General features: G+C 56.3%; 4 protein-coding genes and 1 non-coding gene across 5 annotated transcripts; 2 read left to right on the forward strand and 3 right to left on the reverse strand.

The window, feature by feature from the left end:
* Positions 1–196: 196 nt before the first annotated feature.
* On the forward strand, positions 197–1,789 carry J3D65DRAFT_555938 (uncharacterized protein; the record flags this gene model as incomplete). The annotated part of the gene is made up of 3 exons (XM_066797248.1): positions 197–937; positions 1,004–1,456; positions 1,508–1,789. 3 exons carry the CDS (start codon positions 197–199, stop codon positions 1,787–1,789), a joined length of 1,476 nt encoding a protein of 491 aa, XP_066653655.1.
* A 9-nt stretch (positions 1,790–1,798) lies between these two features.
* J3D65DRAFT_629460 (cellulase) lies at positions 1,799–3,319 on the reverse strand. The gene is made up of 4 exons (XM_066800742.1): positions 2,723–3,319; positions 2,289–2,649; positions 2,067–2,232; positions 1,799–2,018 (listed from the first exon to the last, which is right to left on the reverse strand). The coding sequence occupies exons 1-4, from the start codon at positions 2,878–2,880 to the stop codon at positions 1,936–1,938; spliced, it is 768 nt and encodes a 255-aa protein (XP_066653656.1). The 5' UTR covers positions 2,881–3,319; the 3' UTR covers positions 1,799–1,935.
* A 1,413-nt stretch (positions 3,320–4,732) lies between these two features.
* J3D65DRAFT_t94 lies at positions 4,733–4,816 on the forward strand. Its single transcript has one exon. It is a non-coding gene; the product is annotated as a tRNA-Arg (tRNA).
* A 636-nt stretch (positions 4,817–5,452) lies between these two features.
* Positions 5,453–5,718, reverse strand: J3D65DRAFT_629464 (uncharacterized protein). The gene has a single exon (XM_066800743.1). It carries the CDS (start codon positions 5,683–5,685, stop codon positions 5,488–5,490), a length of 198 nt encoding a protein of 65 aa, XP_066653657.1. The 5' UTR covers positions 5,686–5,718; the 3' UTR covers positions 5,453–5,487.
* Positions 5,719–5,742: 24 nt separating this feature from the next.
* On the reverse strand, positions 5,743–7,543 carry J3D65DRAFT_629466 (uncharacterized protein). The gene is made up of 2 exons (XM_066800744.1): positions 5,895–7,543; positions 5,743–5,840 (listed from the first exon to the last, which is right to left on the reverse strand). Exon 1 carries the CDS (start codon positions 7,459–7,461, stop codon positions 5,989–5,991), a length of 1,473 nt encoding a protein of 490 aa, XP_066653658.1. The 5' UTR covers positions 7,462–7,543; the 3' UTR covers positions 5,743–5,840; positions 5,895–5,988.
* Positions 7,544–9,973: the final 2,430 nt, after the last annotated feature.

Genomic DNA, 9,973 nt, shown 5'->3' on the forward strand with positions numbered 1-9,973 from the left:
TTGTTATGGCTTACGCGACTCGGACGTGGTGATGTGGCATATGTTGTTTTCGGTCACCAAGCAAGCTCCCGCAAACGCTTCAGTCGCGCTCCCGACTTGAATAAGTACCTCAGTCTCTCCACAGTCGCCCATGGTCTAGCATACTAGTAGAATCATTCGAACACTGCGGTCCTCTTCTCCATTCGAAGACACGGACATGGAGCAACACCAAGAGGCAGTCAAGAAGGTGGCGGAGAAAGTCAGGTCATTCCACGAGCGCCAGATCCCCTTCCGCGTCTATCATGGCTGGACAAACAGCACACGGCACGTAGGCTACGACGCGGAAAAGGTCGTCGACACGAGCGCCCTCTCGCACGTCATCTCTATCGACTCGACAGCATGCACAGCCATCGTCGAGCCCAACGTGCCCATGGACAAGCTGGTCGCGGCCACGCTGGAGCAGGGCTTCGTGCCACAGGTCGTCCCCGAATTCCCAGGCATCACAGTCGGCGGCAGCTTCTCGGGCACGGCGGCTGAGAGCTCATCGTTTAAGTACGGATACTTTGACCGCAGCGTCAATTGGGTCGAGATGGTGCTGGCGACGGGGCGGCTGGTCACGGCCTCGCCGCATGACAACGCCGACCTCTTTTACGGCGCGGTCGGTGCGTGTGGGACCCTCGGCGTGACGACGCTCTTTGAGATCAAGCTCATTCCTGCGGCCAAGTACGTCCAAGTGACGTACGTGCCAGTGTACTCGACGAAGGCGGCACTCGAAGAGATTGACCGCCGCACCAGGGAGTCTTGGGACTATATTGACGGCATTCTATACTCGGCGACCCTAGGCGTCATTGTCCTGGGACGCATCACGGACGGGCAAGAAGCGCTTCAGGGGGGCGTTCCAGTCCGCCGCTTCGCGCGCGCTCGCGACCCCTGGTATTACATGCACTGCCACTGTCAAGTTGCGCACCTGCGAGACACCCACTGCGATACGTGCATGATCTCGGGGAGCCGCAATCCCCTGGAGGCCATGGACGACAAGCCAGTGACGGAGCTGGTCCCCATGCACGACTACTTCTTCCGCTACGACCGCGGCGCCTTTTGGATGGGCAGCTTTGGCTGGCCGCCCAAGCTGTTCAACCGCCTGACGCGCTTCCTGGCCGACCCGCTGTTCCGCACCCGCCAGATGTACAAGGCCATGCACCTCAGCCGTCGCGCGCAGCAGTTTATTGTTCAGGACCTGGCGTTGCCGCGCGAGGGCGCCGAGGAGTTTCTCGCTTGGTCTTACGACGCTTTGGCCCTTTTCCCGCTGTGGTTGTGTCCGGTCGATGCGAACACGAAGGCGCCGCTGCACCGGGCGAAGCGACAGTTGAGTAGACAGCCGCAGCCGACGAGCAGATCCGCGGAGAAGAACACCGAGGATCAAAGCCAGATCACCATCAACATCGGCCTGTGGGGCACCAATCAATCGTACCCCGTTGTGCAAAAGAACATTGAAGCAAAATGGAAGTGGACTCCGCAGCTGTTCGAGCAGACTGTTGCCGACAGCCGCGCCATCGAGGCCAAGGTGTATCAGCTGGGAGGCTTGAAGTGGCTGTACGCGCACAACTACTACACCGAGGACGAGTTCTGGAATGTCTACGACAAGCAGAGGTACAGTCAGTTGCGGGCCAAGTGGGACGCGGGCACGCTGCCAACGCTGTGGGACAAGATGAAGAACACTCAGACCTTTGAGAAGGATGGCAACTTTGCTAAGGCGGCGTTTTTGACGTTGTTTGGGAGGGAGCACTTGCTGAAGAAGACGGCGAGATGAGGTCATAACGTCGTGGATTGTATCTCAAGCGCAAAGTGATATCGATACCTGAGGCTATCCTATGCTATGCAAAGACCAAAGCTTACTTCGACAAGCTTAACCAGAAGCTTACCATCAATGCCAAACACATTTATATACTTCGCACCTCAGTTTGAACAGCCCGAGATCCCAGTCAACTCCTGGGGGCATTCGACTTGAGCGTAATCGACCTTTTTCATGTTGATGTTTCCTACCCCAGTCAGCTGTGCGTGTGTACCCCTGATTCTTCCAGACTTACCTCCGCCCCAGGTCCAGCGCCATTTGCAACCCTCTTTCAGGCTTGCGGGCAACTGGTTACATGCATCCGGAGACTGCACGCCGCCGTACTGCTTGCCCCAGCCCTTGTTGGGCGCGCCATACTGCTTCGAGCACGCATCGGCATAGTCGCCGACACCTCCACCCGGCTGCGCATAGAGTGTTAGCTTTGACAAGCAGGGAGCATGATTGCCCAAGCACTCACGGTGTAGATGTCAAAATCGTCCGGCGACGGCAAGCCACCCGAATTGACAGCCTGCACAATCATCGACTTGCCCTGCGCTGGCCCATCCGTCCACGTAAACTGGTAGCACTTGCAGCACACATCGGCGCTCTTGGCGCCGTGGCCCGCAAAGCCGTACGAGAACGTCTCGTTGACGACCTTGGGCTGGAAGTCTGCGCACGAATACGCCGTGCCGCCCTGGCACACGCCCTGCGCGTTGACTTCCTTGAGCGGCGAGTTGTCCTTGGCGCATGCTTTGACAGACCCCTTGGCGCCAGCCTTTTTTGCAATCGATGGCCAGCCGCACGCTGGCTTGCAGCAGTCCCAGGTCGTTGTCGTTGTGCTGTTGGCTTGCTGTTAGGAGAGAGGCTGGCGGCTGGGTGGATGGGACAGGGGGTGTGCGTTGCAGCGCTTACCCGGGTTTGCTCTGCGACTTGACCTGGACTCCTTTGCCTTGGTTTGGTCCCCCTGGCCCGCGGAGCCCCCCTGGCGACGGCTCGCCCACATCGCCTTGGCTCACCGCGGCGGCGTACGTCCCCACGGCTGTGGCAAGAAGTAAAAAGAAGGACTTCATAATGAACAGGGAAGGAGCGACAAGAATATGATCAAACTGAAGGAGCCGTAAAGACAGTAGCGATGTATTGGAAAGATTCGGATTCGCGTCGCAAAGGTAAGGTTATTATGCCCAAGGAAAACCGTCCTATGAAATTTGCAAGTGATCTCCTTTAAATTCCCTTGGCGTGAGTCTTAGTAACATTGTTGTGGCTGAAGAGAAGTGTTTCGAGGCTCGCTGCAGCTGTTTTGGCTAAACATGCTACCGAGTGTGGCACGCAGCCGCACTGCCACTGGTACCTTGTCGACGCGATCAAATGAAGCCTCGCAACGTCTTCCTTAGTTGCTCAGGGACAGCCAGGAGAGCCAAATCGAACCTGTTATTGGAAGCTGGTGGACAACAACACCTGAGACGACATGAACGACGGACGACTTTCCGTCAAGCATTGTTTCGAGTGCCCTACTCAGGGTTGGTTTCTTCTCAGAATCTATGGACCAACTATGTTCGCCTGTTCTTTTGTTCAGCAAGCATGGATCCTTGTACCACCGTCACATCGGTGTCTGCTACGGCGATCAAACGTGTCCGCCGCAGTCAATCACTGTACTTGGGGCTCAAAATACTCCAGTGCCGCATGATCGCCGTTCAGAAGCGCAGCGCTTGTTCTGGACGTTGAATGCTGCGCAGGCAGATGGTCTTTTTCGGTGTTTCTGCAGCTAAAAGGAGATCATGTACCGCGAAATTGGACCGAGCTTGTCTGTCGTGGGCGAAATGCGATCATTATACGAAAGAGAGGCGGCTCAGACCCTTGAAACTGTGTTTCCATTTAGCTTACATGCATGATCCTTTCCCATCGTTTCGATCCATGACGTCAGTCGCGAACATGTGTCAATGCGACTCGGCAGTTGGCTGGAGCGAGCTGTTGATCAAGCCGGACAAGTTGAGGCCGCATGAAGGTGCGGAGGTTAGCAGAACTGTTCGAATTCTGGCAGTGGCTATTTTCGTCATTCAGAGTAACCGTTCCGGAAGTAAAGTAGATTGCCGGGCGCGTGGGATGGTGCGGAGTATAGAGCGGGTCCAACCGTCTGATGATGGCCGCCTGAACGCTTAACTGGAGTCGATCGATGGTAGGCTGATCAAATGCTGAATAACCCCAGTCGACGCCGTAAGTCACTGCCGAGTGTTGAAGCACGAAAGTTCCTCATGTTCCGCCGCCATGTTGGGTCGTGGAGGGGGGCAAAGAATTGATGACTGGACGAGCATCAGGGGAACCGCCGGAGCTTTATTATTTTTATCAATCATTTTTTGCATAAGACTTACAAACTGGGGGCGTCTTTGCTTCCCCAACAACCCATTACTACCGTTCAAACTCCAAGCTCCAGCCACAGCCCTGACCGCCTTCCCGGTATAAACTGAACCACGGCACTGCTCAATCAAAGAAATCGATAGCCGGTACGGATCGTGATGCGCAATGGAGCGGGCCGCCGAGACCCTGAGATCGTCGCTCGTTCGGTGGTTCCGATGACCACTAGAAGCAATCTTAAATCAACGACAATGCTTGCAGGTTGTTGAACGTCATGGATTTCGTTATGAGGAGGTTTTGGCCCCAAAACATTGGACCATGGCAGCACGCTGCCAGCCAACAGTTTTATCTGTTGTGTCGGCGACAAGACCTCTTTTCAGGTTCTGTCTGCTCTTTCAATGGCTCGTTCGGACAAGATCGCATTGGAAGTCCAGCTTTGGGACTCGTGGGAGGTCTGTGCTGTGGAGATGTTGTAAACACTGGACCCTCTGGAAAACGGCGAGTGCGAGAACTCGGTGCAATCACGTGACAATACAGTTCATAAATTATACAAACCGTTCTTAAAAAGATGTCGGGCGGTTGGCGCAATGGTAGCGCATTGGTTTTCGGCGTAAGCTTCATCACCAAAGGTTGTGGGTTCAATCCCCATGCCGCTCGGATCTTTTGTTCTTTTGCAGTTTTGTTTTGGTGATCTTCATGCAGAGGCCGAGGAGCAGCTGCTGTGCCTCCGGCAGAGTGACGTGTGTGTTTTGGGGGGTGTCAGTGGGTGGGTTGTGGAAGAAGCCGAAGCCTACGTTGCGCAAGATGCCGTGGCGGTGGGCTGCAGCGGGACGTCACATCAAGACGACTTGGACTCAGTCGATCCGACCGAACGAACCGTCCCCGGCCGTCGACATGTCCCGTGTACATATGGATCACTCGGTTGGACGACAAACGCATGCAGAGTGACAGATCCGAACTTTTTCATTTGTTTTCCAAACAGGCTTGGGCCGACGACAGTACTATTCATCGCACAGGCTCGCCATCGGCCCCTCCTCAGCTCCGCCTCGTTCGCTGGGCAAGACATGAAGCCCACCAACCGCAGAACGAGGCTCCCTACTGGCGTAGGCCTCATGCCGGCGACGAAGAAAAAACAACGCTGCGCCAGGCAATGAGGAAGGTGGCCAGTCCCGACACACTCGCCTTTCCCTCCGCATCCTCTGCCATCATTGTCGCGTCTTTTCTCGTACAGGTCATAAGGAAAAATGCAAAAAACAATAGACACAAGAGCAAACGTACTCCGAACAGTCGTGGCGATCCAAGTGTACAACACGTCGCCCCGTGGAGGACTAAAGATGGTCATCAACGACCCAGGCGACTGTGCAAAAACAGCAAAGTATGAAAACATGATTAGTACGGAAACGCAGGGAATCCAAGGCCGAAGCCAACCCCTGTCTGAGTGTCCGAAAAGATAATATCCGAAAGAAAGAGAACCGAATGCACCATCCCAGTGAAGGGGGCGCCATAATAATAGTTGACTGGCCCATAGGAGGGCTCGTGTCAATGTTGGTAGTGGTGGTGGTGGTGGTGGTGGTGGTGGTCGCGGCGGCAGTTGGGAGCACTGCTCTCGAGTTTTCGACTTCGACATGTTCCGCTGATCGGCCGAATGAGAGGTGCGTCGCGCGCTCAGCCTGAGTCTCGCCTTCGTGGAGATTAGCGCGGCACTCGTTTCGTAATTGGGATGCATGGTACTTGCAAGTTGTGTGGCCCTGCAGCTCTCAGAAAATTGGCGTGAAAGGCGAACAACGAAGGCGAGGGCACAAGCGCGAATGGGGAAGCGTGCGGAAACATTACCTTGAATCCGATTTTTCGTGCTTCACCTTGACCTTTGGATTTTGGAGTTTTTCAATCATTTTGTTGGCCTCCTCTGGTGCCTCGTGCGAGTGCAAAAGATTCTTCAGCTCCGGGAAGCTGACCGAAGCGTTCCGTGCCTTCTTTCCCGACATTGCCTCCTTGAGGTGAGTCTCGTAATGAGCCTTGCGATTGTCGTTGCGCGAAAATCGCCGTCCGCATCCAGGGACGACGCAAGGGAACGGGCGCTCCTTGCTGTGGGTGTTCTCGTGCCGCTTCAGGTGCTCCGGGCGCGCAAAAGTCTTGGTGCAGCCTTCGAATCTGCAGCGCTGCTTTTTTGTTTCGCCAGCAGTGCTGCAGTATCTTCCGGACTTGGGGTCTTTCTGGATGTCGGCCTGGAAACGAAAGTCGACGGCGCATCCATCGAGGTTGGCAGTAAAGCTATCCATGCGGTTTTCGCAGCGGTGCTTGCGCTTGGTAATGCCGCTTGGGCCGCTGGGACCAATGCGCCTGTCCTTTTGGCGATGTCGTCGTTGGGGCGAGATGAGCTCGCTGCGACTTCTGTGGTCGAGGTATGCGTCATCGGCCTCGCGTTTGATGGAAGTGTGCCCGTCCCCCAACTGCCCCCCATATCTTGAGCACTGGGATGTGGACGAACTGTACCCGTCATACGAACCAAAGCTTTCTTCCAGACTCTGATCTGAGTTCATCTCGGGGTACGTCCGGCTGTCAGCCTCGTGAACAGTGTCTCCTGGATGTACGACACTGTCCTGGAAAATCGGCATTTCCAGACCGGCTCCTACCTGAGGCCAAGTGTAGTCCATGTTCAGACTTCCACTGTTCATGGGAGGAGCTCCGTATGCTTCGGCGGTCATGCCCTGCAACGACAGGGCAGAGGTGGTAGGGTGGTGGGCGGGCCACATTTCAGAGTGAGACTGGAGCTCAGCAGCAGGCAAGAGAGTCCTTGCACCGTTCGGCATGCTGTCGAAAGACTGATAATCCGTAGGGGCCGGAAGTCCCAGAGTGTCGTTGTCAGAGCCAGTCGGCCGGACGGCCGATGTGTATGGCGTCGCTGGTTCGACCATGACCCACCCGGGTTGCCGTCGTTCAGGTTGAATTCCCATTCGTCCAGGTTTGCCATGACCAAAGTCCATGGCAGATGGCCAATGGTCGTGGTTGTTGTACTCGTCGGCGTCGTGGTCGTTGGCGGTGTGTGCCGACCCATGGTCAAAAGACATGTCGTTTGGACGGACCATCATCCAGTCGCTCTCCCCAACCACTTCCCGGGATGTGTGAGGCGTGGGAGGTAGGTTAGAATAATATGCCGAGCTGTTGCTTGAGAAACTGTTGGCGCAAGATGCGGAGGACTGCATGGACGCGATGGAATCCCTGCGACCTTCGTAGGCCGATGAAGTAGGAGTCAAGTACCCCGAGGGGGTATAGCCTGGAGCTGAATGTGGGTTCATTTCCATTCCGTCTTTGGTGACAGCCGAAGCCCTGGCCCCCAAGAAGCGATCGCGACTGTTCCGGAAATCTGAGTGTGTGAACGGTCAGCCTGTGTGAAAGGTCAGCCTTGCGGCATCGATGGATCGACAAGGCGATGGCACGAACAGAATGGAGATATATGGACAGAGGAATGGTGACCTTCCCGAGCAGAGAGAGCGCAAAGGAACGTATGTGGGAGGGTGGTAGAAGGAGTGTAAGGACCGAAGAAGGCTGAAGACCACGGGACAGGAGGTCGTTCAAGGGTCCCTTGATGGGGTTTTTGAAGGACACTGACTATTCGGCACGGCCGGCAGCAACGCCGTTGCCGGACGTTGAAGTCATAAAGCACAACTCACCGTTGTACATCGTTGCATTTGGCGCGCTTCTGTGTACGCGACTTCTGGGATGTCCTCGGAATGGTGGCCAAATGTCGCGTCTCGACTCGGACAATCTTCACCAGCCTGACAGGCGCGGCGCTGTGCGAGTTTCGACCGGCAGGACGGGGATCGAGATGGAGGGTGGCGCAAAGTGAAGGCTGGAGGCTTCAAGACGCGACAATCTCCCAACCAGATTTCGGATCGTGAATCAGCTGCAAGGGAGGCCAGGGCAGTTGAAAAATTGTGGGGTCTAGGTCTTTGTGGGACAGCAGGCCAGCAATTTCGAGTTTTTGAGTGAGAAGAAGCCGAACCTTCTCGATATGAGATGGAAAAGAGACTTCTTATGGGGGGCACGCAATAGTGTCTTCGGGCTCACCGACCTGTGCTGTCCAGATAATCGAGGTACCTCAACGGGAGTAGTGCTCGGTGCTTGCCCCACGGATACGGTAAGTACGAACACCTACGGTTGAATGAACCAACAGAGTAGGTGGATGCAACGTCTGGGTCGTGGAATGATACTACCCTAACGTGGGAGGCACAACCATGGAAACAACCTGCGCCGCCACAAACTAAAGTTCCTCGACCGCGGCACCGCCCCGACGTCTGTCCACGCCATCCAACGCTCTTGCAAGGCCTAGCACTAGGGTTTCTGGGAGCTGGATGCAGCTGAGGTTGTCAGGTTGGACCCTAGACGGGGGCAACCGAGCAGCAAAGCAACCGACTGGCTGCATATGCAAGCTTTCAATTACTTGCAGCATCAACCAACGCTCGACGAAACAGAGCAGGCGGCCGTCAAAGCTTGCCATTCCTGACGCGCACAGTCGACACTTGCAGTTTTCGGAACGCAGATCAGGCCTGGAATGGCACCCTCCTCTTTAAACGGTGCCAAGGCTGTGTTGTGTGCCGCTGCAGCCCTTTGGGATGCAAAATCAGCCAATCGATGGCCTGCTCAGGACGTCCAGAGCTTGATCGAACTTGGCCCAAAGCGGCACCAGATAGATGCACGATTGGGTACCGCCAGCGCGGATGGGCGAAGGATGATGAGGTCGACAGACTCGAAGGCGACGTGACCAGGTCTGGAGGCTTGGCTGAGGCTCGGGCTGATGGCAATAATGGCCGACGAGACGGCGCAAGAGTCAACCAGGCCGGCCGTGTGAAGGTTTTGAAGAGAGGCTGGCCGGATTTGGCCTGCGGCGGTGACACGACATGGATGAGATGCAGGATTGAAATTGCTTTGGCCCGATGAGAATCGTAATCCAACCGGCTCCAGGTCGGTAGATTCGGCAGTCATTCAGCAGGTTGTGTTTCAAGCGCTGCGGGAGCACAAATGTTCCGGAATGCATGATCTGACGGCGGCTTTTCCTTCTGCCTGACCTGGAGTCGCTGCTGTGGGTGCCCGCGGCCGGTGGGTTGCTCGCCAGAAGAGCAGAGGTGAGCAGTCACAAGCAAAGCGTCGGGTTGGACAAATTTCCCGGCCGGCGAGCGGCGTCGATTAGACTTTGGAGAGCGAGAGGTGGTGTTGGAGGTGGTGGTGTTGTAGTAGTCGGGGCGCCCTGCATGCGGCGCAGCGATGGACCGGGAAGCCGAGCGAGCGCCGGCAGGCCGCAGATGTCAACCTAACCTTCTCCTACTCTCCACCCAAACCTCTTCGGTTCTCTCCACGCCGTCGCCATCTCACACCACGGTTGCCGGCGTCCTTCACGTTCTCCAGTCGTCTGCCCACTTGAACCTCCCGGGCCCCCAGCCCCAGTGCCTCGCCTACCGCACTCTGGCTCTTCGCGACCTTGACGCGTCTTCCATGGCTTGCATCTCGACCTGCCGCCGCATGTGCCACCAGACGCGCTCCAAACATGAGCCGAGGAGGAGGCTGGCAAAGCCCTGCCCTGCCCTGCCAGGGCGGCGCGTCTGTGGCCACATTGGGTCCAGCCGCTCTTGACCTCTTCGGGTGATCGACTGAGCTTGACGCCGTGTCGTGGGGGTCCAAAGCAACCCTCCTCATCCTTCTCTTCCTCCTCCTGCATGCTGCTCAGGCACCTGAGTCGGTCGCCCATCTTGAAACGCCTTGGACGGTGGCACAAGAGCCAGACTGGCCAAAGTTTGATAAGACCAAGGCCCACTGTTG

This window comes from Phyllosticta citribraziliensis (assembly GCF_038025025.1).
Source record: "Phyllosticta citribraziliensis strain CPC 17464 chromosome Unknown J3D65scaffold_8, whole genome shotgun sequence".
In the NCBI taxonomy this organism is placed as follows: Eukaryota; Fungi; Ascomycota; class Dothideomycetes; order Botryosphaeriales; family Phyllostictaceae; genus Phyllosticta; species Phyllosticta citribraziliensis.